At 53.2% G+C, this 25,525-nt stretch overlaps 2 protein-coding genes across 5 annotated transcripts; one reads left to right on the top strand and one right to left on the bottom strand.

The window, feature by feature from the left end:
- Nucleotides 1-1,897: 1,897 nt before the first annotated feature.
- On the top strand, nucleotides 1,898-18,941 carry Tfip11 (tuftelin interacting protein 11). 3 transcript variants are annotated; one of them, XM_076837151.2, is made up of 13 exons: nucleotides 1,898-1,986; nucleotides 3,595-3,812; nucleotides 6,138-6,291; nucleotides 6,531-6,687; nucleotides 8,178-8,305; nucleotides 10,134-10,286; nucleotides 12,293-12,820; nucleotides 12,909-13,015; nucleotides 13,651-13,819; nucleotides 14,445-14,688; nucleotides 15,150-15,292; nucleotides 15,692-15,857; nucleotides 17,213-18,939. In XM_076837151.2, the coding sequence occupies exons 2-13, from the start codon at nucleotides 3,604-3,606 to the stop codon at nucleotides 17,566-17,568; spliced, it is 2,514 nt and encodes an 837-aa protein (XP_076693266.2). In that variant the 5' UTR covers nucleotides 1,898-1,986; nucleotides 3,595-3,603; the 3' UTR covers nucleotides 17,569-18,939. The 3 variants fall into 3 exon arrangements, with proteins under 3 accessions (XP_076693266.2, XP_076693282.2, XP_076693274.2); XM_076837167.2 differs by having other exon boundaries at nucleotides 1,913-1,986; nucleotides 3,638-3,812; nucleotides 17,213-18,941; XM_076837159.2 differs by lacking the exon at nucleotides 1,898-1,986 and adding an exon at nucleotides 2,151-2,261 and having other exon boundaries at nucleotides 17,213-18,940.
- Srrd (SRR1 domain containing) lies at nucleotides 11,749-25,478 on the bottom strand. 2 transcript variants are annotated; one of them, XM_076837188.2, is made up of 7 exons: nucleotides 25,296-25,478; nucleotides 22,639-22,679; nucleotides 21,100-21,356; nucleotides 20,910-21,008; nucleotides 19,093-19,247; nucleotides 18,502-18,547; nucleotides 11,749-18,123 (listed from the first exon to the last, which is right to left on the bottom strand). In XM_076837188.2, exons 1-7 carry the CDS (start codon nucleotides 25,457-25,459, stop codon nucleotides 17,872-17,874), a joined length of 1,014 nt encoding a protein of 337 aa, XP_076693303.1. In that variant the 5' UTR covers nucleotides 25,460-25,478; the 3' UTR covers nucleotides 11,749-17,871. The 2 variants fall into 2 exon arrangements, with proteins under 2 accessions (XP_076693303.1, XP_076693296.1); XM_076837181.2 differs by lacking the exons at nucleotides 22,639-22,679; nucleotides 25,296-25,478 and having other exon boundaries at nucleotides 21,100-22,624.
- Nucleotides 25,479-25,525: the final 47 nt, after the last annotated feature.

The raw sequence follows: 25,525 nt of genomic DNA, 5'->3' as shown, positions 1-25,525 counted from the left end.
CCCTGTCTCTCAATAAAATTTAAAATAGGGCTGGTGATGTGGCTCAGTGGGCGAGCGTCCTGGGTTCAATCCCTGGTACACTTCCCCCACCCTGAAAAAAAAAGAATTAAGTGAATTAAGCCAGGGAAGGATCAGAAGAGACCCCAGCAAAGAACCAGTAGGTCAGCCTCAGTGACTTCTGCCCTGCTCAGCCCTGTGCTGTGGCATTTAATTATTTGAATTATTTATTTCAAAGCCACGTATGACATTCAGTTGTCACATCTCGTAGTCTCCTTCAGTCTGGAGCAGTTCCAGGTCTTCCCTTGACTGTCATGGCCTTGGCACTCCAAGGTTACAGGCTAGCTCTTCTGCAGAATGTCCCTTTATTTGGGTTTGTCTGTTAAATCCTCCTGATTAGAATTTGCATCTTTGGCAGGACTAAGACGGGAACAAGGCTGTGATCTTCTTGGGGCATTTTAACAACTGGCGCATAACTTCACTCTACCCCCTGACAGTGCACCTGCTCATCACCTGACCAGAGTCTGCACTCCTGTCTCATGACAGTCCATAAGATTCCCCTCTCCCAAAACCACACAGTGAGGTGCATCTGACGAAGTGAATCCATGGGCGTCAGCTGCCCTCACCATCCACTTACCTGCAGCTCTGAAGTCTGGTAAAGCCAGAAACACAGTTAGGAGGAGCCAAGCTTCCTTTTATTTTTGGCCTTAACATATAAACCTGTGTCTAGTTTCAGGCCCACACTTAAAACCCTATCTTTTCTCCTTGTTTCCCTCAATCTGCTTGAGGACTTTGCAGTGTTCGGCTCTTCCCTTCACCTGCTCCTGGGCTCCAACCTGTCTCTAGTTTCTTTCTAGAGTACATACCATGTGTCATGCACAGTGACTCCACGTATCTCTGTGGAGAGAGAGAGACCATCCAGTCACAGTCCCCGTTCCTAGGAGAGCCATGCTTAACTGGCTTTATGTAGGTTTTCGTTGAATTCATAGCAACTGTGCAAGCCACACCAAGTCCAGTACTTTATGTACACTTACAGCGATCGCCTCCTGGATCTTTTTGATCACACGGAGATGAGAGGAACAACCAACGCTTCCTAAGCACCTACTGTGTGCCAGCTACAGTCTCCCCTGCCTACACAGTTCATTTTACTGAATCCTCAACCATTTTGCAAGGTGCGGGGTGGGGGTGGGGGGGCTTCCCGTGGTGTGATGCCTGGCTCCAGGCCCAGCTGGGACATGGCTGGACCGAGAGGGAAGCCCGGAGCCGGCGTGCTCCATGTCTGCGCGGAGTCCCCGGGTGGGCGCTTCCCGCAGGGCGGGTCCTGCCTGTGGGCACGCAGCGCGTTTAAATTAGACCAGTGAGTGGAGGGATTTATTCGCCAGCCGGTTGGAAAGAAGACAGGAAAATATTCCTGGAGAGAATACTGGGAGCTCTAGACTTGGCCCGCCCAGCCTGTCACTGTCCCCAAACTCTGGCACCAGGCGACTACTGAGCCCACGCCGGCGCCTACAGCGAGGGCCAGGGATCCGGATTCGCAGCCTTGACGTTCGTCATTCTCTTTTGAACGCCGCGTCCCCGGCCACTCTCCGTCTCTCCCCTCTTGGGAGCCAGTCCTTCATCCCCACTGTACAGATTCAGGGTCGCGGCCTGGCACAGGCGCCTCCTTAGGCCAAGCCGGCTCAACGACATCCTCGCCAGTCACCCCAGCTGGGCCGTCGCGGCGGGGAGGCGGTCGCGGAGGGGAACTCCGCCCCCAGACACTCGGGCCCGGCGCCTTTGCCTCTCTCTTCTATTACCTTAGTCCCTTGCCACAGGAACCGACCCGCTCTAGCGTTGTAGAGCTGCCAAGGCAACCAGCGCGACACTTCCGCTGTTGGGACGTCACTTCCGGCGCGCCGGCCCGGGTACATCCGGGTTCAGGCAGCCGCCGGGAAGGGCTTTTCGCGGAGCGTGCGGAGCTGTATTCGGTTCGCTGGGCGGCTCTTAGAGGTGAGCAGGACGGGGGTGAGGGGGATGCTGCCCCGGTGGGAGTGCGGGCGAGGGCGAGGGCGAGGGGTGGGCGGACCGTGGCCCTTCCGCCGTGGGGTCCATTTCGCAGACAGCCCTGCCCCGGCCGGAAGAGGGGCGGCGCCGCTCGGGGTCATCGGGGAGTCCCGGCCTGGGCCGAGTTGGGGACTCCCAGACAGCAGGGTAGAGGCAGGTCCGAGTCCTGGCCTGGGCCTTGCCAGCACTGGCACCCGGACAGATGCTTCCCTTTGCGTGGTGTAAGTATCCTCCTTGCAGAAATGTCTCGATGCCGCCATCAAGTAACCAGCCTCGAGCGCCCAGTGTGTACTTGGCATCTACCGGGGGCCCTGCAGCCCGTGACTGACCTGGGGTTTCCACCGTGCCCTATGTCCCGGGAGGCAGCAGTGTAATTTAATCCCGTGAACCTGGGGCCTACCCCTCCTTTGAGAACATGTCCGGCCTGTGCACTCCTGGGTGAGGTGGAGCTGCTGCGTTCAACCAGTGCCCCAGTGGGAGGAAGCAGGGACAACTTTCTCACAGCTGACCGGAGTCGGCCACTGCCCGCGGAAGTAGGGATCTCCTGACCCTGAAGGCCACTTGCAACAGCCGGTAGACAAGAACACAATGGCTGTCACATAATGAGTATTACTCTGTAGGGCATCATGCTTGGCACCTTATGCACACTGAGGTTCATGCGCTGAGTATCTGGTAGAGTTGGGTTTGAATTCAGGCAGTGATTTTAATCTGCCCGATTGCAGTCATCTTGCTAGATTTGGTCCCTAGTCCAACAAAACCAATGGTGATGAACTGCGGCATGGGACTGTTGTTTCTTGACTATTTGCTGTGAGCTCAGTTGTTTTTAATTTTTAAAAGGACTTTTTTTTTTTTTTTTTTTGCCTAGCGGGTCTGCGCACACCTATAGTCCTAGTGGCTCTGTAGACTGAGACAGGAGAATTACGAGTTCAAAACCATGACCTCAGCAATGGCAAAATGCTTAACAACTCTAAAATACAAAGTAGGGCTGGATATGGCTCAGTGATTGAGTACCCCTGAGTTCAATCCCTAGTACCAAAAAAGAATATTCTTTTCTTTTTTTAGTACCAGAGATTGAACCCAAGGGCACTTAACCACTGAGCCCCATCCCAGCCCTTTTATGTTTTATTTTGAGACCGTGTCTTGCAAAGTTGTTTAGGGTCTTGCTAAGTTGCTGAGGCTGGCCTTAAACTCGTGATCCTCCTGCCTCAGCCTCCCATCTTGCTGGGATTAAAGGCATGAGACACCATGCCAGGTGTTCAGTGACTTTTAAGTGCCTCATTGAATCGTCTTTGCAAGCATTCTTTAATGTTGGTGCAGTTATCAATCTCAATTTAAGAAAGAGCCAGATCTCATCACAGCTGCAGATCTCATCACTTAGTACTGATTGTTTTTTTCTGAAATAGTATCTGTTTTGTTGAATATTCACAATGATTTTGGTGAACTTTGAATTTGGAGGAAGTGTTGAGGGCAGCTGGAATAGAAACTCCCAGGAAATCCTCAAGCTGCTGCCTCCAGGACTCATCACACGCTGTGTCCTGTTTGTCCTTTCCCTAGTAACTGGCCATGTCTCTTTCCCATTTGTACCGGGATGGGGAAGGCCACATGGACGATGATGACGATGAGCGAGAGAACTTTGAGATCACCGACTGGGACCTCCAGAATGAGTTCAACCCCCACCGGCAGCGCCACTGGCAGACCAAGGAGGAGGCCACCTATGGGGTGTGGGCCGAGCGTGACTCGGATGAGGAGAGGCCCAGTTTTGGAGGAAAACGGTACTGGCTGCATGGGCCCTCCCGCTTGCCTTAGGAAGTGGGGAGGATGGGAGTGGGGGGCCGCTCCCCGGCAGTGCTTCTCTTGGCCTTATGGAGTCCCCTGGCTGTGTCAGCGGGAGAAGCAGGCCCTCCCAGGCTGTCCTTCACTTATGTAGCCATCAGCACGTGGTCACTGAACAATTACTGCATACTTGGCCTTGTGCTCTACACTGTCTCCCTGGAGCTCAGACTCTAGTGGGTAACAACAGGTTTTAATCTACAACTCAGTAACTGTAACTGTGATTTAGGACAGGAAGGAAGCAAAAATGCCCCGGAGGGTATTTGGCTTATTCTGGGAGGTCAGGGAAGAGTTCCCTGGAGAAGTGACCCTTAACTCATAGGAAAATGAAGGGGGCTAAGGTGGTGGGACAGGGTGACTGTACAGAGGACCTTGTTTGGAGGCCCAAGGTGGCCACAAGGGCACTGAAGATCTGTAGGCTGGGGGGGGCGGGACTTGAGACAGGATTGTGGGGGAAGTGGAGAGCCCTGTCACAGGTGTGCTAAGGAGGCAGGGAGCCCCAGTGACGGCAGAGAGCTCTTTGAGGAGGCCAAGGCTGTGGTCCCAGCAGCGGTGTGGCGGGGGTAGGCTAGGGTGGTGGCCAGGAGGTGAGAATGTATGGCGGGGGTAGGCTAGGGTGGTGGCCAGGAGGTGGTGGCCAGGAGGTGAGAGGCCCTCTCCCTGGGGTGGGAGTCTTGCTTATGCTGGCCTCAACTCACTCACCCATGTGTGCCTCCAGGCTGTGGACTCCTGAGGCTGGGCCCCTGAGGGGTGTCTTTTTCCCAGAAAGAACAGAGGTGAAAGAACCTAGGGGTCTGTTCAGCCTCCTCTCACCCGCAGCAGGTGTAAAAGCATATGATACGTAGGTCAGAGGTCAAGACTTGCATGGTCAAGGGCTGATAGGAGTAGCCCACAGATACTGGCCACTCGTCCTGCGGACTTCACAGCCTGGGCTCCTTTCCCTTAGAACAAAGGGGCCATTACTATCCTCCTCGTTGTTGGTGAAGAAATTAAGATTTAGAGTCATATAGCAAGGCAGAAACCAAGCTGGAAACGAAACCTGGAGCTCCGTGGTTCTGGAGTTTGGGCTCTAAACCACCAAATTGTCGCATCTTTTAGGAAAAAGTTCCCTGAGTTCTGTTGCTCCTGTGGGGTGTTTAATGCCTAGCCCAGTCATTTTATAAAGCATCACTCTACTTGGCAATATTCCAGGACATCTTTTCTGTGTTCCTCTAACCACACAGGGTTGTTTCACACAAAAGGAGCTGGGTTAGTGACTTACCGTAAGTGTTGGTCTTGAAGCAGTCACGGTTTAAATAGTACATTTCACAAGGTTAATTTCCTGGGTGTTTTAGTTTAGTTCTCATATTTAAATGAATTTAGTGGATATGAGCTTCTAAGTTCAATTAATATATTTATTAACATACTTCACATTCATATAATCTTTTAATGAGTTTTACTGTGTATGTGTTTTGCTTTGTGGTTTTTTTTTTTTTGTTTTTTGTTTTTGTGTGTGTGGTGCTGGGGATAGAGCCCAGGGCCTTGTGCATGTAAGGCAAGCACTCTGCCAACTGAGCTAGATCCCCAGCCCTTGAGTATGATTTTTATCTGTTTGAATTTCTACTCCTATTTTATTGTTGGACTTGAAATAATGTTTACAACAAATACTTTTAAGGTAGATTAGATTTTAAAAAAAGTAAAAGGAAAATTGGATCATCAAGTTTTATCTTGAATTTAAAATTAACTCAATATTGATATATTCTTACAAATATTTATTTAGTTGTAGATAAACACACAGTATTTTTATTTATTTTTATGTGGTGCTGAGGATCAAACCTAGTGCCTCACATATGCAAGGCAAGCGCTTTACTGCTGAGCTACAGCCCCAGCCCCTCAATATTGTTATTGATGTATCTTCAGCCATAAATTTGAACTGCACGTCCCAGGTAAACATGTTAAATGTGATCACATGAAGCCTGGCCTGGGGTCCTTTTCATATACTGACATACAAATAGATATGTTACTCTTTTTTTTTTTTTTTAATAATTTTTTAGTTGCCAATGGACCTTTTTTTATTTATACGTGGTGCTGAGGATGGAACCCAGCGCCTCACACGTGCTAGGCAAGTACTCTGCCACTGAGCCTCAGCCTCAGCCCAAATAATTGTGTTACTCTTTTAAAATGGATCCCACGAGTCCGCTGTGAGGACTTCCTTGTGAGCCCAGTCCCAGGCAGGGCCGGCTGCAGAAGAGTTCTTTACTGACCAGGGCTTGCGTCTGTGCCTGCAGGGCCCGCGACTACTCTGCGCCCGTCAACTTCATCAGCGCAGGGCTCAAGAAAGGGGCGGCTGAGGAGGCAGTGCTGGAAGATTCTGAGGATGAAGAGAAACCGATTAAGCAGGAAGACTTTCCTAAAGATTTTGGACCAAAGAAGTTAAAAACGGTAGAGTCTTTATCGCAGGATTGTCACCTGAGTAATGTCCTCCAGAGGCTTCCTGGCAGGGGAGCTCAGCAGGCACCCTCATGCGGTGGGGTCTTTTCCTTCTTGACGGGCGTCACTGATCTGTCTTGGTTCATGATGCTCTTTTTCCGTAGTGCTCTCTAGCCACCAGGCCATGTTCTCATGGGTCAGGCTTTTGCAGATTTTTCTCACAACTAAACTTTGGTTATTCTTCTTTGCAGGGTGGCAATTTTAAGCCCAGCCAGAAAGGTTTTGCAGGAGGAACCAAATCTTTCATGGACTTTGGCAGCTGGGAAAGACACACGAAGGGAATTGGGCAGAAGCTTCTTCAGAAGATGGGCTACGTCCCCGGGCGAGGTCTTGGGAAGAACGCACAGGGTACGGCAGCAGCGCCCTGGAGTCCAGTGGGGAGGCCAGGCTGGGGGGCTTGAGGCAGGGCTCTCTCCTCTCCGCCTTTTCCATCCAGCTCGCTCCTTCCCCCTTAAAAGGGGAGTCTGACTCTGTGGCCTCGTTTACCGATGCAGGATGGTTGTTCTCCTCGGCTCCCTTGCTGTCTCAAAACCCAGTTAAACAAAAGACACTGAGTGAGAGAAAGTACTAAGGTCTGAACCAGGCTGACGTGACGTGACATGGCTTCCTTGTGTACTGACTCGTGTTTCTAAAACATGGATCAGTGGCCAACATTTAGACATCAGCCTGTTTCACCTAAAGTTCTGTATTGTGTTTGGCAGGAGCATAGCTGGATCATATGGTCCCTTGGCCTGCGTGTGGCCTTCGTCTAGATGCAGTGTCCCACCCTTACACACTGCTTTTTATGTGAACCATCCTGGGCCCTGAAGGCCCAGGAAAAGTTTGTAATCCTGCTCATGAGGGTTTTGGTAAAAAACAAACAACAAAAAGAACAAAAAACTGGGTCTAGGGGCACACGCTTACTACCTGGGAGGCTGAGGCAGGAGGCTCGGGTTTGAGACCAACCACAGCCTGCTAGCTAGGCCCTCAGCAAGGGCTGGGATGTGGCTCGTAGCACAGGGCCCCTGGGTTCAGTCCCCAGTGCCTCCCTCCCAGGAAAAGGTCCACGAGTGTCAGTACGACTCCATGTGGCCTTTGCAGCAGCTGGAACCTGTGGCTGTGGCTTTGGGCGAGTGCTTCCTCACTCTGCTACACAGTCTCCTCTGGTCTTCCCCCACCAGCCTTGTGAGTCACTGCCTCTCTCCCACATCTCCTCTTGAGTCAGAGCCACACAGATCGGGCAACGGGCCCCTTCCTGCAGGAACTTTTCCTTTTTGAGCTGCTTCCTATGAATGGTCACCAACCTGATGCAATCCGAAGTGTCCTCTGTGGTTGGAGTTCCAACAGTCAGTTAACAGTCAGTCAGGTTGTGTTGGAAACATTAGCTGTGTGGGAAGTACAGGAAGTGGAAAGAAGGTGATAGTGCCTGGGAAGGACGGAGAAGGGGTGACCTTGAGCTTTAGCAGCAGTTCAGGGGAATCACCACTGATGTCTCGTAGTCCTGATTGTGAACGTCTGTCACGTGGACGTGCAGGGCTTGGACATGGTGTGAACATGCAGATGGGGCGGGGCGAGCTCTTTTCTCTCCTTGTCCACTAACACAGTGAGCATGAGTAGCAGTGGCAATCTGTGTTTGGGACATAAATAACCCAAGGTCTGCAAACTGTTAGCAGCATAAATGCTCAGAACTTTGAAACCATGTGGGATGTGACAGTGTTCCAAGGACAGGCCACAGAGCTCCTTTAGGGCAGTGTAATTTTGTGTAAGGAGCCAGGACTGTGTGCTACTCAAGTGGCTTGTTCAGTCCACGGGTTGATCTGATCTGAAGCCTCTCTTTTCGTCTCTTGCTGGGTTGGCAGGAATCATCAACCCCATCGAAGCCAAACAGAGGAAAGGGAAAGGAGCCGTGGGGGCCTATGGCTCAGAGCGGACCACGCAGTCCCTGCAGGACTTCCCTGTGGTGGACTCGGAAGAAGAAGCCGAAGAGGTAAGTGAAGGTGGGAGATGAGGGTGGGGTGTCCGGTGCCACTGTGGTAGCTGCTTGTCCGTCCTCTCATGCGTCCTCTCAGTACTTCAGGTGTTCATTTTGCACTGGCCATAAACTGGGTACTCTGCTGGAGACTGGGTGTCCCTTGAGTGGACATAGCGCCCGTTGGGCAGTAACAGATGTACGCAGGCAATGACAGTGGGGAGAGATGGCAGATGTGCCGGGTGCACTGGTGCAGACCTGTGATCCCAATGATTCAGGAGGCTGAGGTAGGAGGATCGCAAGTTCAAGGCCAGCTTCAAAAATTGAGCACAACTCTTAACAACTTAAGACCATGTCACAAAATAAAAAAGGAAGAGAACTGGGGATGGAGTCCTGTGTAAAGGCTGCTGGGCTTCATCCCCAGTACCGGGGGAAGGAGAGAGGGTGTACTAGGAGTTGTCTAGGCGGAAAGTGAGGCTGGATGTCGAGCTGTGTTTGATAAACATGGCTGCCTGGGAAATCTTGGGGGGACTGCAGTATTCATTTGAGACCCAGAGGAAGAGAAGGTGCTAGCAGCAGGGAGAATGGAGAGGCCAGAGGACGTGCATGAGAAGCTCTGGGATGGTAACGTGGGAGACCGTGGGGGAAGACCATGGGGGAGGGCGGCAGACCCAACAGGGAGGGAGGGGGCTGCCACAGTCTCCTGGCCTCCGTGGCTGTTGGGGTCCTGGCGTGGCTTTACTCCAGCTGCAAGGGGCAGCTCTTTGTCCCTTGGCACTCATGAGCAAAAGTAGGATGCTACAAAGCAGCCTGACATTGCTGTTCTTGTCACCCACCATCTCCTGTTAAGGGGGAGGAGGCGTTTGATGAAGTGCACTTGACGACTGTGAGTCGGGCCAGATGCAGAAGCCCACAGGTGTCTGTGTTAAGTAGGCAAGCCAGGCGGCCCAGCCAGGAGTGGCGGGCAGTGAGCACACCCATGGGGGTGTGGCCGTCTGAAGGGCTCTCCCCTGCTCAGCTCCAGGCAAGTGTTGCTGTAGGAGACCCAGGGACTTTCCCAGAGTAGCCCAAACTTCAGAAGTTGTTTCTTTTGGTACCGGGGATTGAACTCGAGGGCCCTCGACCATTGAACCCCACCCCAGCCCTTTTGTTTCTTATTTAGAGACGGGGTCTTGCAGAGGCTGGCCTTGAATTCATGATCCTCCTCTCTCAGCCTCTCTGGGATGACAGGTGTGCACCATTGTGCCCGGCTCTAGAAGTCTTTTTGAGGAAAAAAAAATTTAAAGATTTAAGCCAGAGTGAGAAAAAGAGGGACAGTCACAACACTGGACTTTCTGAGGGCTGGACCGAGTCTCCTTAGCCTAGACTCTTTCTCCTTCAGAGAAGTCATTTTGCAGTTTTGGGAGTGAACTCAGAGCCTTGCCTGTGCTGGGTGCACTCAGCTCCATCCCCAGGAAGGATCTCACTGAATTGTCCAGGCTGCTCTTGAACTCTTGACCTTCCTCCCTCAGTCCCCTGAGTAGCTGGCCCCGCAGGCTGCAGCACCCGGGTTCACGTTATTTCCAATCCAAGCGTAGTGCTGGCCTAGAGTCTGTGCTTGGTAAACGCTGCCTTTCCTTTTTTTTTGTTCTCGTTTCTGTGGGGTGCACCTGCCTCGGGAACCCGTGGGAGGGTGGGCATCAGGGAGTGTCAGCAGGTGGCTTAGTGTCCCACGGCACAGTCCTTCATGCAGAGCCTGGCACACACTTATCTGGGCAGCTGGTGATTGTCTTGGTGGCTTCAGTGGCTGCACCTCCTGTGAACAGTGGCACTCCCCGTGGAGACTGACTGCGTGCCTCTGGTGCAGGAGTTTCAGAAGGAGCTGAGCCAGTGGAGGAAAGACCCCAGTGGGAGCAAGAAGAAGCCCAAGTACTCCTACAAGACGGTGGAGGAGCTGAAGGCCAAGGGCAGGATCAGCAAGAAGCTCACGGCTCCCCAGAAGGAACTTTCTCAGGTCAAGGTATGGGGCTGGGGACCTGGTCCAGGATGGGGGAAAGAGAAGCCATGCCCAGGGTAACGGTGACAGCTGGCCGTTTCCCAAGGTTCTCTTGCCTCCCGTCAGGCTGCTGCTTTTCTTGAACCCTCTCCTCCTGCCCTGGTGGGACATTCCTGTAGTTAAAATCTGCGCGTGTCCTTGTTCTTAATGTGACAGGTTTCCAGAGGTGGCAGGACACTGTTGCTAGACCTTCAGCTTTTTTTCAGGTTTGGTTTGGGTTTTGGCAGATTAGTTTGCACCTAAAGCTTTACTTGAGGCTGAGGAGAGGTTCCTAGGACAGCCACCAAGATAAAGAACACAGAGTCGCCCAGGCCTTACATGCTGGGAAGCTGGCAGCGACTCTGGCCGGGAGCGTGGGGAGTGTCAGGGCACTGGGCTGGGGACACTGGAGTCTGAGCTCAAGCCCGAAGTTCTGCTTTGCTGGTGGATGGAGTCTGCATGCGCTGTAGGCCTCTGTAGCTGGAGAGTCCGTCCTGTGTCAGCAGCTGACCACGCAGGGCCTGCCGAGTGGCACCAACCTCAAGGTCGCAGCCAGCCGCCGTCCCGTGTCAGCAGACCCCAGCAGCTCATCCTCGGTTTCTTTCTGCATTCTTGTCTCAAATATTTGGAGAATGAATTTCATGGACAGTACGACAAGGCCAGGGGGAAAGGGGTGGGGTTTACTCAAGTGACAAGGAAAGAGGTGGAACTCGCAGGCTGAGAGGAGGCCCGAGAGCAGGCCCGAGAGCAGGCTGTGCTTGACTGGGGAGTGACGACGCTCCTGGGTCAACGCTGCTGTCCAGGTGTATCCAATCAGGTCTCCAGAGCATGAGTCCTCAGGGTCAGCTCTGCACCTTCCTGCAGTCTCCACTCAGGTCTCCCCACTTCTGCTCTCCCACTGCTCACGGGGCCCAGGCTGCGCTGCCTCAGGGAATCGCCCCCACGCCCTGGCTTCCTCGGCCCTGACTCCTCATGCCCAGGCTCTCCCCAGCATGGCCGCAGCCCCTGCTTCCCACTGCTGCTCCAGCCCGCGGAGACTGCCACTCCTCTGCCACCTCTGAGTGGGTGGCCTGGGAGTCATTCTAGCAAGGATGCCACTGTCACGTGCTCCTGCAGTGCTCATTTCCATTGCCTTCCCAAGGGCTGAGAGCAGTGGAGATGGCTGCCTGTGGCCAGAGGACAGGTGTTGTCAGCTCAAAGAGGCCCTGGTGGTGTTCTCAACTCGCCCAGCATGCTGCATGGCATGTTATCTGGGGACAATAAGGAACGGGTGATAGGTCACACCCAGCGAGGTTGAGTCGGATCTGGGCTAAAGCCCTGGGCGCTCTTTCTAGGCTAGTCACTCTTATTTAAAGCAACAAATGATTATTCAGAGGCACAGGCCACACTCAGATTCCCTCAGTTTTCCTAAAATGTTATAAATAGTTCATTCCTTAAGTTGCCTTAGTCCAATAACTATGTTTATTGTTTTTATATTTTTAAAAAATTTTATTACAAGAGTAATGTGTAGGGCATTTTAAGAAATTAGGAAATTCAGAGAATAAAAACATGAACAATAGTACCCACCCTCCCAAGGTCACCAAAGTTGAATGCCTTATACACCTCCTTTTAGGTCTTTCCCTGTGCTTCTGGGCATCTGTGTGTAGCTTTTACCAAAAGGCCATATTTTGATTATCAAGTTTTGTTAGCTGCTTTGAAGAGTAGAGCTTCTACTTTTCCATGAAAATAGGTTCCTTTGCTAACACTCAGTCCCTATTCAAATGTCCTGTTTCCTAAGGTCCTCCGTCTGGATCATTCAGAGGGATCCAGCCTCGGACTCTCTGCACCAGTTCTGTCCCCGAGCCTCCTCTGATCTAGTCCCCCTGGAGCCACCTTGAGACATGCTACCCTCTCACAGCTCTGCTAAGCTGTGGTTGACACTCCTGCCTGCATCCTCTCTGACGGGCAGCAACGGTGGGCGCTAACCCGTGTCCTTTCTGCTCCCGCTCCAGGTCATCGACATGACGGGCCGGGAGCAGAAGGTCTACTACAGCTACAGCCAGATCAGCCACAAGCACAATGTGCCCGACGACGGGCTCCCGCCGCAGTCCCAGCTACCACCCCTGCCCGGCAAGGAGGCCAAAGCCCCCGGCTTCGCCCTGCCCGAGCTGGAGCACAACCTGCAGCTGCTCATCGACCTCACAGAGCAGGAGATCATCCAGAATGACCGGCAGCTGCAGTATGAGCGGGACATGGTGGTGAACCTGTCCCACGAGCTGGAGAAGATGACCGAGGTCCTGGAGCACGAGGAGCGCGTGATCTCCAACCTGAGCCGCGTGCTGGAGATGGTGGAGGAGTGCGAGCGGCGCATGCAGCCCAGCTGCCCCAACCCCCTCACCCTGGACGAGTGCGCCCGCGTCTTCCAGACCCTGCAGGACAAGTACTACGAGGAGTATCGCATGTCGGACCGCGTGGACCTGGCCGTGGCCATCGTCTACCCGCTCATGAAGGACTACTTCAAGGAGTGGGATCCCCTCAAGGTGAGCTGGGAGCTGTGGCCGCTCCGGGCTGGGGTGCGCCCTGCTGAGGAGGGCGGAGTAGGAGGGCTGCTGACGCCTTTCTCCTCAGGACTGCACGTACGGCACCGAGACCATCTCCAAGTGGAAGAGCCTCCTGGAGAACGACCAGATCCTGTCCCACGGCGGTCAGGACCTCTCCGCAGATGCCTTTCACAGGTACTACGGCGGGCCCGTGCTCCTGGCCCAGGGGTCGCTGGAGGCAGGGGACAGTGGAGGTGCTGTCCATGCTAACCTGCTGCGCACGGGTTCTGCTCTGGGAATTTAAACCATTCCCTGCTTGCTCAGCCTGGCTGTCAAGTGTCTGTTCAGGGCCACCCACATGTGGGTGCCAGGCTTTACCTGGGGGACTGCAGCCACCTCTGGTCCACCGTGCAGCCCGCTGGGTATGTGGTAGCGAGTAACGAGGGCGAGCACTTACTTAGAGTAAGAATCGGAACAGAGGTCACTCAGGAGGGGACATCAGGCTCTGGCCTAGGGGGTCAGCCTGTGTCAGCTGTGGGTGGAGCTCTAGGCGGGACAGCACCTGTGACCTGGAAAGGAGCCTTCTGCTGGGGCCTGTGAGCCTGTGTCATCTGCAGCAGACTTGCCAGGCGGTGGGCACTACCGGGGGACCCAGGCCAAGCAGCCGGCAGGGGAGGTCAGGTTAGCCAGGCGGAGCCTCCGGTTCTGGTTGTGGCTGCTTCTGTGCTGTTGCTTTTCCTTGTCCTGTGGTCAGGGTTAGGGAGGTGGCGGTGACTGGGGTGCTTGGAAACCCATCCGTGGGGCTGACCAGGGCCCTCTGCCTGCCGCAGGCTCATCTGGGAAGTCTGGATGCCTTTTGTTCGAAATATTGTCAATCAGTGGCAGCCAAGAAACTGCGACCCGATGGTGGACTTCCTGGACAGCTGGGTACACATCATCCCCGTGTGGATCCTGGACAACATCCTGGACCAGCTCATCTTCCCCAAGCTGCAGAAGGAGGTAGGCTGAGCCCTGGGGACAGCTGTGGTCAGTGACCCTGGGGACTGTGGAGCATTTCTCCTGCCTCCCGCTGTTAGACTCTATCAGCACAGCCCTTTGTCCTGTGGCAGAGTCCAGCCCTCTCCTCGGGACTTTCCCTCAGATCTTCTAGAGGGAATTCATTTTCTTGAGGTCTTCAATGAAATTAGCCTTCTGAGTCTCTGAGGTTCAACACGTTGTGTGTTGGAGTTGGTGTCTTAGTTCCGGGGACACAGAATGTGAAATGCCTACAGGCACTTTGGTCACCATAGAGGGGAGGCTGGGTCATCTACATGAGTGCCAGGGACAGCCTGCACAGTGGCACAGGCCACGATCCCAGGAGCCTGAGGCAGGAGCGTCACAGGTGCGTGGCCAGCCTCAGCAACTTAGTGTGGCCCTATCTGAACATAAACAGGGCTGGGGACGGGGCTGTGGCCGAGGCCCTGGTTCAGTCCCCAGCACCAGGAAGATAAATGGAGAGGGCTGGGGCCTGGGCCAGGAGAGCAGGGCCTCCCTCCTCAAGGACAGTCCTCACCCACAGCCGCACGGGGCAAGTTCCAGACAGCCTCAGGCTGCAGCAACTGCTCCTTTCCCCAACCCTCTGCAGGTGGACAACTGGAATCCCCTGACGGACACGGTCCCCATCCACTCCTGGATCCACCCGTGGCTGCCCCTCATGCAGGCGCGGCTGGAGCCACTCTACTCCCCCATCCGCAGCAAACTGTCCAGCGCCCTGCAGAAGTGGCACCCCAGCGACTCCTCGGCCAAGCTCATCCTCCAGCCCTGGAAGGACGTCTTCACCCCCGGCTCCTGGGAGGCGTTCATGGTCAAGAACATCGTGCCCAAGCTGGGTGAGGAGATGGAGAGCGTGCATTCAGTCATGGCCTTGGGTCCCTGGCCCTGCGGCCAGCGGTGGAGGCCTTCTGGTGGCCGGAGGTGCTCCAGACATGCCGCGTGTCACTGTGAAACACGTGGTGTCTGGGAGGCTGTGTAGAAACGTCCTGGGGTTCCTGCTGCTGTTTACCGTGGCAGCGACTGAAAGCCTGCAGTGGGATGTGCATGTCACTGCGTCACGGCTTTCCTGGCTGGTCTGTTTCTGGCCCTGGCAGCAGCACAGCCTCTGGCGTTCTGGGATGGCCGTGGGGCCGTGCTCTAAATTACTAGGGGGTTATTTGGGGGTAAGAGGAAAAAAGTGATTTTTAAGAATTGCTATGGTGAGTGCTTAAAATGACCTTTAAAAGCAGCTTAAAGACTGATGTCGTCTGTGGCTCTGCTGTAGGAAGGCTGACCTTGGGGACGGTTTCTCCTGCAGGGATGTGTCTGGGTGAGCTGGTCATCAACCCCCACCAGCAGCACATGGACGCCTTCTACTGGGTCATCGACTGGGAGGGGATGATCTCCGTCTCCAGTCTGGTGGGGCTTCTCGAGAAGCACTTCTTCCCCAAGTGGCTCCAGGTGCACTTGGTTTGCTTTGTCGTGGGAGGAGAGGTGGCAGGGTGGGGACATTCCTTGATTTTCTGGCAAGGCTTGACTATAGTTGCAATTCCACTTGAACACACATCACCAAGGGGAGGCTTTGCCTGTCATGACAGTGGCCCCCGTTCCCTGAGCACTCTATCACTCCTCCCAGTCCCGTGGGGGAGGGACTGTGACATCCCTGACACGGAGGCCGAGCTCAGCAGGTTTCCTGTAAGGGCACTTAGCCACAGGCTGGCTCTGAAGTGCCACTTCTCAGTTCCTAGAAACCTGTCAAGTGGTGTCACTCACTTGGAGGACCAGCGTCAACACAAGGGCCGCTCTGGGAAGGTGGCCCTGCTGTTGCCGTGGGGTGCAGGTTCCTTTTCCTTCCGGCAGGTGCTGTGCTCCTGGCTCAGTAATGGCCCCAATTACGAGGAGATTACCAAGTGGTACCTGGGCTGGAAGTCCATGTTCTCAGACCAGGTGCTGGCCCATCCGTCTGTCAAGGACAAGTTTAATGAAGCACTGGACATCATGAACAGGGCGGTGTCCTCTAATGTTGGTGAGTGAGGATCCCCATGGTGGAGGTCGTCCTGGCTCCACATCCCTGGTCTCTTAACACACGAATGACAGCACCTGGGCTCTGGGAGCCACAGGCTGCCTGCGTGGTCTCTCTGCACTCCTGCATGGACAGCTGCCTGCTGGACCCAGTTCTCTGTCCACTGTGTCTGTTGCCCAGGTCCACTGGGCTGGTGGGGCGTATTCCCTGATAGAGGGTGGCTGCAGCTGGATTCAGACGCTGCTGCTCCAGCCCAGTGTGGCCTGGCGCTTTGGAGGCTCCCCGTGCCAGCCACCCGGCCTTGGGGTGCTGCTTGTGCCCGTGGCTTGTGGCGGGGGTTTTGGGGTCAGGATGGACGGTGTCTCGCTGAGCAGTTGCTTAACCTCTCTGGGCTCCACGTTGCTCATTGGTTACAGGGGGATTACATGGGTTGGGGCTTGTGCTGGGTCACGGTCAGGCGGTCTCTGTTCCCAGAGCCGCTCAAGTCGCTCTGCCTAGATGAGGAGTCAGTTTTAGGTTCACATTTTGACACTTGGGAGCGTCCCAGTCCTGTGCGGTCGTCTGAGCCAAGGCCACTGATGGGCTTGGCCAGCTCTGCTGGGGCTGCAGCATGCTTCATCTAATGCGTTTCAGGGCCTAGTGACTCGGCTTGCTCAGGGACACGGCGGTGCAGGATGGTGGTTGGGACTGTCATTTCTATCCCCTTTTAATTCTATTCACCGGGTTTCCTGAAAATAGCTGGAATTGACAGGTGACATCATTACACACTCTTTAATGAGGCAGATGAGCTTCTGTTCTGCTCTCCTGTCCAGGTCCCTCGAGGGCTGTGTCCATCTTCACCTTCTCTAGACATTCTCCCCCAGCCACCCCCAGGTTTCATGGTCCCAGAACTGTCCCCTGCCTGAAGCCTTCAGTGTCTGTGGCCCTCCGTCACCCTCCAGGCTCTGCTCTCCTAGAGTCAGGGACCTGAGTGGATAAGTTAAAACATGGCGGGTGTCCCAGAGCGGAGCCAAGGGCCTAAGATGGCCACACTGGGAATGAACATATTCCCAGGTACTAAGAGCGGCCAGCATGCAGTGGAGACTCCGAGGGACACATTGGAGACAGAGCCGTGACTGAAGTCAGGGTTGCTGGCAGTCAGGAGGACCCCCCATTTATGTTGGCGGTTTACCATGGTTATCCAATATCAGTCTGATCTACAGACTAGTTTTTGTGATAATGTCCACTTGAGCAAAGTGTCCCCCCAGTCACTTGAGTCTCTGAGGTAGAGCTGCCCTCGGGTGAGTCACAAGCACAGCCCAGACTAGACCAAGTCACGGTCAGTTTCCCTCACGCCCTTCCTCCCTTCCCTGTCTCAGGGGCCTACATGCAGCCGGGAGCGCGGGAGAACATTGCCTACCTCACCCACACGGAGCGGAGGAAGGACTTCCAGTATGAGGCCATGCAGGAGCGCCGTGAGGCCGAGAACATGGCCCAGAGGGGCATCGGTGTGGCCGCCAGCTCTGTGCCCATGAACTTTAAGGACCTCATAGAGACCAAGGCCGAGGAACACAACATCGTGTTCATGCCTGTCATTGGCAAGCGGCACGAGGGGAAGCAGCTGTACACCTTTGGCCGCATCGTGATCTACATTGACCGGGGGGTGGTGTTTGTCCAGGGCGAGAAGACCTGGGTGCCCACTTCCCTGCAGAGCCTCATCGACATGGCCAAATAGACCAGAGATGCGCCTCACAGAGGTGATGTGCACGAACAGTGTTTCTGATCATCCTTGAGATCAGGCCAGGCCACCCAGAAGGACACTGCTTTACAAGTGCATCAGTCCTGTTCTGGGTGCTGGGGTTAAACTCAGGGGTGCTTAACCACTGAGTCACATCCCCAGTTCCCTTTTTAATATCTTACTTAGGGACAGGGTCTCACAGGGTTGCTTAGAGCCTCCTGAGCTGCTGGGATGACAGGCATGTGCCACTGCACCTGGCTGACCAGTGTCGGTCTTCACACTGAGTTCTCAGGCTGTACATCATCCTAAAAGCACCTCAGCTGGTGAGGTGCACTGCAGTGAATGCAGGTCAGCAACAGGGTCTATCGTCGTCTTCCTGATGATTTCAAGGTCCTCGCAGTCCTGATACTCTGGTTCTTCCCGAAATGCCCACACATCTCTGGAGAGCTGTTCCAGCTTTTGTGCAGGGAACCAGTGAACAGAGGTGTCATTAAAGGTGTCCGTGTACTGGGGTGTCTGAGGTAGCTCGAGTTCCTCCAGGCCTTCCAGAATCTGAGCAGAAAAATTCAAACATGATGACATCAGTCACACCAGGGTCCGCGCTTCCTGCTAAATTTCACCACCTCTTTGTCCCTTGGAAAAAATAAGGAACAGGAGACTACTGATGCTCTAGCACAGGGCATTGACACCCCTAGTACAGTGGTGTGCTGGACAGTGACCCTGATATAGGGGCAGTCAGGAAAACACCAAGGGGGTGCTGAAATGTCACAGCTCTCTGGAACACACCCCATGGAGAGGGTCGCTGATGGTATAGTGCTGTCACTGTCTCCACTGGCAGAGTGTCTACCCGGACAGAGCAAAGCTGGACTCTCCACAGTGAGCAGGGGAGTGGTTCCACCCTCTTCCCGCCAGGCCCCTTTATTCAGATACCTTTGCAACGTAAGGATAATTTTTCTGCAGAATCCTTGTCAACAACCTAGAAATTAAAATAATACAATTATGAGGTGTGAAGATGGTTTTATTTAAATTAAGACTTGTAAGAAAGTGAGATGACCTAAATATAGTAAGAGTTAAAGAAATACCCGGGGAGGTTAAACAGAGGATGTGAAGACCTAGGGCTTTTGCCTGTGTCCCCAGGAGATGACAGCACACCTGAGCATCAGAGGTGAGAGGGGGCGGGGCAATGGGCAGCTATGGCAGATATGGAGAGTGTTTCAAAGACACCTCTGTCGCTAGGGGAGAGATTTCTTGTAAAGAGACTCTAAACTGCTCCACAGCTTGACTGAGGGTCTAAAATCTGACTTGGACTGGGGACAAGGCTTGGTGGCAGAGCACTTGCCTGGTGTGTGTGACACCCTGGTGCCCATCCCCGGCACTTCAAAACCTGACTGTCCCCCTCTAGCTGTTTCCCTACAGAGCAGCATTTCCTAGGGCAGGATGGCAGGGGATGCACTCTGCCTGTGGCAGTCTGCTGTGGGTGTCACCTCTGGGCTGACCCAATGACAGTGTTCTTGGGGTTACCTCTCCTCCAGGCCCTTGAAACTGTTCCCGATGATGACCATCTTGGAAAGGGCATCTACTGACCAGTTGCTCCATAAAAGGTTGTTGTACAAGGCTGTCCCGCAGTGGGGCATGTAGAAGACGGTGGGCTGGCCACAAACACTCCGCTTTCCTTCCTGCGAACATGAAATGATTGGTGTGACCTCTGTCAGGACATACTTCTTTCAGCAGGTGACGAGACCTCAGGACAGATGTCAACATGAGCTAAGAGACAACTGAGCATCACCTGTCATCCCAGTGCCTCTGGAGGCTGAGGCAGGAGGATCTCAAGTTCAAAGCCAGCCTCAGCAACAGCGTGGCCCTAAGCAACTTAGTGAAACCCTGTCTCTAAATAAAACACAAAATAGGGCTGGACAGGGCTCAGTGGACAAGTGCCCCTGAGTAACACCACTGCCCCGGCCACCAAAAAAAAAAAAAAGGACAACTAAACCCCAGGTGGGAAAAACAGGAGATTGTTCCAGTTTAGTCTACACTGTTATGTGGGATGGGGTGTTGGGAGGCCATCATGCCTAACAGGTATGCCCCAGGAGCACAGAAAGCTCTGGAGGAGGTAGGGGGCTTCTTGGGTCACTATCAAAAAAGGACAGGAGGGACAGCTGTGGTGTCTCCATGTACTGTAGTTAGTGATCCTTGCCTCCTGTCTTTCTGCAGATCCCCTTCAGATGTCCCCCAGGAGCATAGACCACTGTTCTACAGCCAAACTCCCTGACTGTGTGGCTGCTGCCACTTCTGTGGTTTCTCCACCTGCAGCTTTCTTTGTGTTGGATGGAACCCAGGGCCTTGTGTGTGCTGGGCAAGCTCTCCACCACTGAGCCCCAGCCCCAGCCCCCTTTATGTTAATAAGAAACCTCAGTGGACTCCTGATCAGCCAGCTCTGCATAAGCTGCCTGCAGTCCTGGTTCTGTCCCTTTAGCAAATTCCTGGCAGATCTTCAAACCCCAGTTCAGACCCAGAGAAGCTCCCTGTCCTTCCCAGCACCCCGCTACACTGCTGCATTCACCACTGGAGTTCACAGGCCACACGCCCTGGTAGCCACAGGCTCCCTAAAGTGGACGCCATGGCTCTCGGTGATCCTGGTCTCTGGCAAGCTCCCTGCCCAGCCCAGAGAACGCACTCAGAAGACCATCTGGACTGAGTGCCAGTGCTCCAGGACCCTGTCAGCACTGGGGACCGACTTGTCAGCAGGGCCTTTGTTGGAGGTTATGTAATGAGCCATGAGATGGCAGTTTCAGGACACAGAGGAATCAAATGATCCTCTAATCCCCAAGAGGATGCAAATCTGGATTCAGAGGTCTCTGCGCATCCTGGCTTCAGTCCTGTCCTGTGGAAGGGCTTCTCCTTCAGAGGCCTTGGGAATGTCAAAGCTCTTGGAGGTGCTGGGGCAGCGGAGGACCTGTTCACAGGTCCCAGCCAGGTCTTCTGTCCCCTCTTACTACCTCTACTGGGACAGGGTGCAGACTGACTAGACAGACTCATTTGAGGCATCCGGACTGTGCCTTCTTGAGTTTTAGGTAGTGCAGCAAATACCAACTTAGAATAATTTTTGGACAAAAACTCCTCACAAAAATTTTGCAAACCTGACTTGCTGTGGTTCGTGCTCTTTGAGTAAGTTTTTTTGACAGGACCATGACATAAAGCAAAATGTGGGTGACTGATTGATTAGTCACACTGTAGACACGGGGAGGAAAGTGGGTGGTGGAGAGGGGCCACCACCACCGCAGAGGCACTCTGCTCTGGTCAGGATCCTCGTGTGGCCCACCCGCTTCCCCACTGCTCACCTCGTTCTCAGGGAGAACAGTCACCCCGAGGGAGTGAAGAACAGCGATTTCAAGCTGGCTGAACAGAGGGTCATAGACCCAACAGTGACTTCTGGGGATCTGCGAGGGAAGAAGAGTGGCCTCAGCCCAAACACCCACAGCACAGTGCGCGAGGCTTGGGGGGGGGGATGCAGGCGGGTCCGATGCTCACCTGGCACTTTTCCAGGAACAGAAGCAGAAACGCAAGCTGGGTTCTCGCTGTGACGCAGGTGGCAAAGCTGCCAATGCCGTAGCACACACACTTGATGTGGCAGACTCCCCTGACCAGGGCCTCTCCTGGGTTGGGGTCAGGGGCCACATCCTGCTCATGGGGTGAGGTGAGATGCAGGTTTCCAAGGGCATCTGAAAGGGTCCCTACGGGAGCCTCCAGTTGTCCCAGCTGTTTTGTAAGACACTGGCTGATGGTTTCTGAAAGAGCCCGCAGCCAGGGTGCATCAGGGGCCATGCTCTGACCCTGTGAGCCAAGCCACCAGACCCAGGGCAAGACGGCTTCAACTCTCAGACAGAAAAGCTGCCCGGCACATACAGCCACACCCAGGGCAGACAGGTGATCTGTGTCCCGGACCCCCACAGCCCCAGACCCAAGAGAGACTTTCAACAAAACGTGGCTTTCCCTCATGGGTGGTTTCCTCTAAAACTCGAATGTGAACTCAACTCTAGTTTGACAGGAGACGTCTGGTAATTGCAAGCTACGCTCTGAAATACTTTTTAGATTAGAGGAGCATAACTTTCAAAATCACTATAAATGTCTAGGTGTAGAAATATTTCATATGTAAAAGTTAAAAAAAAAAATAAAAGGCTGAAGGTGTCAAGAACCTAATGAATGCTGTTCTGTTGAACTCCTGTCCCACAGAGGCAGGTTCTCGTCCCTTTTTTTATTATATTGGTACTGAATTTTGTTGAACAAAGCTACATCCAAAACAAAACAAAAAGCCATGCATTCCAGTAACAAGATAGCAGTTTTCACTTGTCAAATTAGCAAAGCTGTCTTTACATAAGACCCCAGGCTAGGAGAGCTGCGCAGGAAAACTGGCTCTTTAGGTTCTTGAGACTTGGGAAAAATTGTTTGGAAACAGCATGATAACGGACACGGAGTTGGTCACTTGCCTTTCACTTAATTCCGCTTCTGGGACTATATCCTAATAGATCACACTAAATTTGGCACAAGCTTTATGCATAAAGATGCTACCTGCAAAGTTATATAAAAATAACTAAAATATAAAGGAAAAAAAAGCCCTCAATAAAAATGACACCCATGGTAAGCTCACTCAGGGCATGAATATCATGTTGCCACATTACATGGAGGAAAGGATCGCAATGGCGGGAAACAGCCTGCCCTGTGCTGTCCAGGAAGAAGAACAGGATAAATATAAGCCACAGCAATAATGATAAGGACAGTGGGCATTTACTGCCTTCTGTGCAGCGGGCAAGCATGGTTCCAAGCACCAAATCGTCTCATTTAGTTCTCATGCCTATGTTACAGGATACAGATGTTATTACCCTCATTTCACAGAGAAAGAAACTGAGCGTCACATTTAGTTGAGTGCCAAGAGACACAGCCCTAAGGGGGAGTCACAAACACAGCTCTGTGAAGCAAGGTGCTCTCCAAGGAGGGTTACATTTCCTTCTCTGCCCATATCCACATCCTCCTCTCCCTCCTTCCACCGTCCCCTTGGCCAGTGGTACTCACCCAAGGCTGCGCTCCAGAAGTCAGAGACGAGCAGGTCCCCTCTGTGGAGACAAGTACAGCATGCTCACCTCCCACCCGTGTCAGGGCTGCCCGAGCAGTGACCTCCTGACGACAAGTTGGCTGCATGGGAGGTGAAGGGACCTCCGGTGCAGAGCCCACCCTGACTGACTGAATGACAGGAAGGGAAACAGATTTTGACATGTTCAGGGCCCTCATACATTCTGCTGGGGACAGAGAGGGCTTCCAGGAGGAGGCCTCAGGTGCCCAGGGGAAGATCTGGATCCGTTTGGCATCCTTAGTCCACAGCCATGCCTGGCACTGTTACAGCTCAATAAATCGTTGTTAATTCTTTGATTGAGCGTTTTTGAGCTTTAGTTTCCTCATGTCTGGAATGGGGATAAAAACTGTACCCACATGGAGGGCGACAGGAGGAATTCAGTGGTTTGACATTCTTAGGACAGTGCCACATAGCAGGTACTCCATAGTCTTTGTCATATAAAATATTCTAAAGGGGTACATGTCATTCAAAATCATAGAGACAAACGTGTTTGCCAGGGTTGGGAGGAGGGGTGGAAACTGCCGTGTTATGTGTATGGGGTTTCAGTTTTACAAGATGAAAGACCTGTGGAGGTAGGTGAGGGTGACCGCTGCATGACATTACGGATGTATTTACCGTGGAAGTGCTGAAGCGTGTACTTAAAAATGGTTAAGATGATCAACTATGTTATGTGCATTTTGCCACAATAAAAAAAAGAAGATTTTAAAAAAAGATTCTAGGGGGCTGGGGTTGTGGCTCAGCAGTAGAGCGTTCACCTAGCATGTGAGAGGTCCTGGGTTCGATCCTCAGCACCACATAAAAATAAATAAACAAAATAAAGGTATTGTGTCTAACCAAATAAATAAATAAATATTAAAAAAATGATTCTAAGGGGAAAGTAAAAGAAGAGATAAATCAAGTGTCTGGTGTCTTTGCTCAGGTCATCTAACTTCCACAAGCCATAAGCCAGAGACTATTTGGGGGTTCTGGAAGGAGTGGACAGTATCGAAAAACATCTGCCCAGAGGTTACCCGGGTTCCTCACAACAGGTAAAGCAGAGCTCCACTCTGTATGGCAATGCTGTCAACTGGCAAATATGTGCATAGTCAGTATGTAGAGCTCTGGGCCCCTCCCTGTTCAGGGCAGTGGTGACTTGATATAGAGGGGTGCTGGGAGAAGCAGGGAGCTCCAGGGAGATTCTGAAGAAATAGAGGAAATAACACTGAATAGAGATATTGTTATGGTTTGGATGTGACGTGTCCTCCAAAAGGTCACATGTGAGACAATGCAAGAAGGTTCAGAGGAGAAATTATTGGCTTATAAGAGTCTTAACCCAATCAGTGAGTTGATCCCCATAAGGATTAAGTGAGTGGTCATTAAAGGGTAGGGTATGCCTTAGGGGCATATGATTGTATCTGGCCAGTGGAGTCTCTCTGCTTTCTGATCATGAAGTGAGATGCTTCCCTCTGCCACACTCTTCCACCATGTTCTCTCTGCCTCACCTCCAGCCCTAAGGAATGCAGTTGGCCTTCTATGGACTAAGACCTCTGAAACTGTGAGCCCTCTAACTTATCCTCTACTACAGTTGTTCTGGTCAGGTCGTTTAGTCACATCAGTGAAAAAGTCTACTAAAACAGATAGGGAAAAGCACAGCTACACAGGAGGCTGATGCAGGAGGATCCGTATTCTAGGCCAGCCTGGGCAACCTGGTGAGACCACTGTCACTCTCACACAAAATTACCCCAAGCCCCAAGACACATTCACTTTCATTTGCACCTTCAGAGATCTTAGAAAGAATTGTTTTTATTTTCCAGTCTCAACCAGTGGTTAATGGTTTGGATTCACAGGACCCTCTGGTAGAAATTAACCTAACTTCTATCTCTTGTGATATTTCTTCACTCACTGATCTGAATTACTGCTAAAGCTGTTAGTTATTGAGCTGTAACAGGACTGCAAATAAATAGAAATATTAAACAACAGTAATAGGTAGCATTTACTAAATACCTCCTGTGTTGGGTACTGTGTGCTTTCTAACTACAGGGCAGGGTATGGGGGGATTTGGGTAGAATAAGAGTCCTGAATAATGACAAGATGAAAGCACAGGTTTTGGAGTCACAACGACCTGAATTTGGAAACTGGTTCCATGCCTCGCCCATGTTTCTTTGAGCTACCAGCATTCTAACAGCGTGTGTAGACGGTTTAAGCCAGTGCTAGGCACACAGCATCCATCCCAAAAACTAATGGTACTGGTGACGATCACGTGTTCGTAATACCAACACCAACCAACCTCGGGCCGGGCGGGAAGCGCCATGCCCGGCCGGCGCTCTCCGCGTGCAGGAGACGGTTCCGTCCACTGCATCGGAGTCCCGGGGTCGACCTACGCGGCCGTGTTTGCAAGCCCGTCCCACAAAGGGGAACGCCAAGGGGCGCAGCTGTCACTGCCGCAGGAGGAGAGAGACGCGTTTACAATAGCCCGGGCCCGCAGCGGGCGAGTCGCCTGCATTAAAGCCTCACAGTGACCCCAGGACAGGTGCGCGGCACGTCCCCGTCCCCACCGTACAGCCGGGGCGACCGAGGCCCTGCGAGGCGCCTCTGCGCGCCAGGATTGGCCCGCACTCACTGGGCCTCCCGGAGCCGACGCAGCACGACTCCGCTGTCCGCCTCGGGCTCTGCCTCCCGACCGCCGGCCTTCGCCTCCCTCCGCCGCGGCCGCCTCGCCCCTGCGGAGCGACTCCTCCGCGGGACCGCCTGCACCCAGGATTCCAGCGCCACGGCCGCCGCCATTGGCCCAGACGTCACCGCCGAGCGGCGCGCCGGACTGACGTCACCAGCGCGCGCCGGCTCGCGGCC

Source organism: Callospermophilus lateralis, chromosome 1, assembly GCF_048772815.1.
Source record: "Callospermophilus lateralis isolate mCalLat2 chromosome 1, mCalLat2.hap1, whole genome shotgun sequence".
NCBI classification, from domain to species: Eukaryota; Metazoa; Chordata; class Mammalia; order Rodentia; family Sciuridae; genus Callospermophilus; species Callospermophilus lateralis.
The sequence above is the reverse complement of the archived record's forward strand: the minus strand, read 5'-3'. Positions and strand labels throughout refer to the sequence as shown.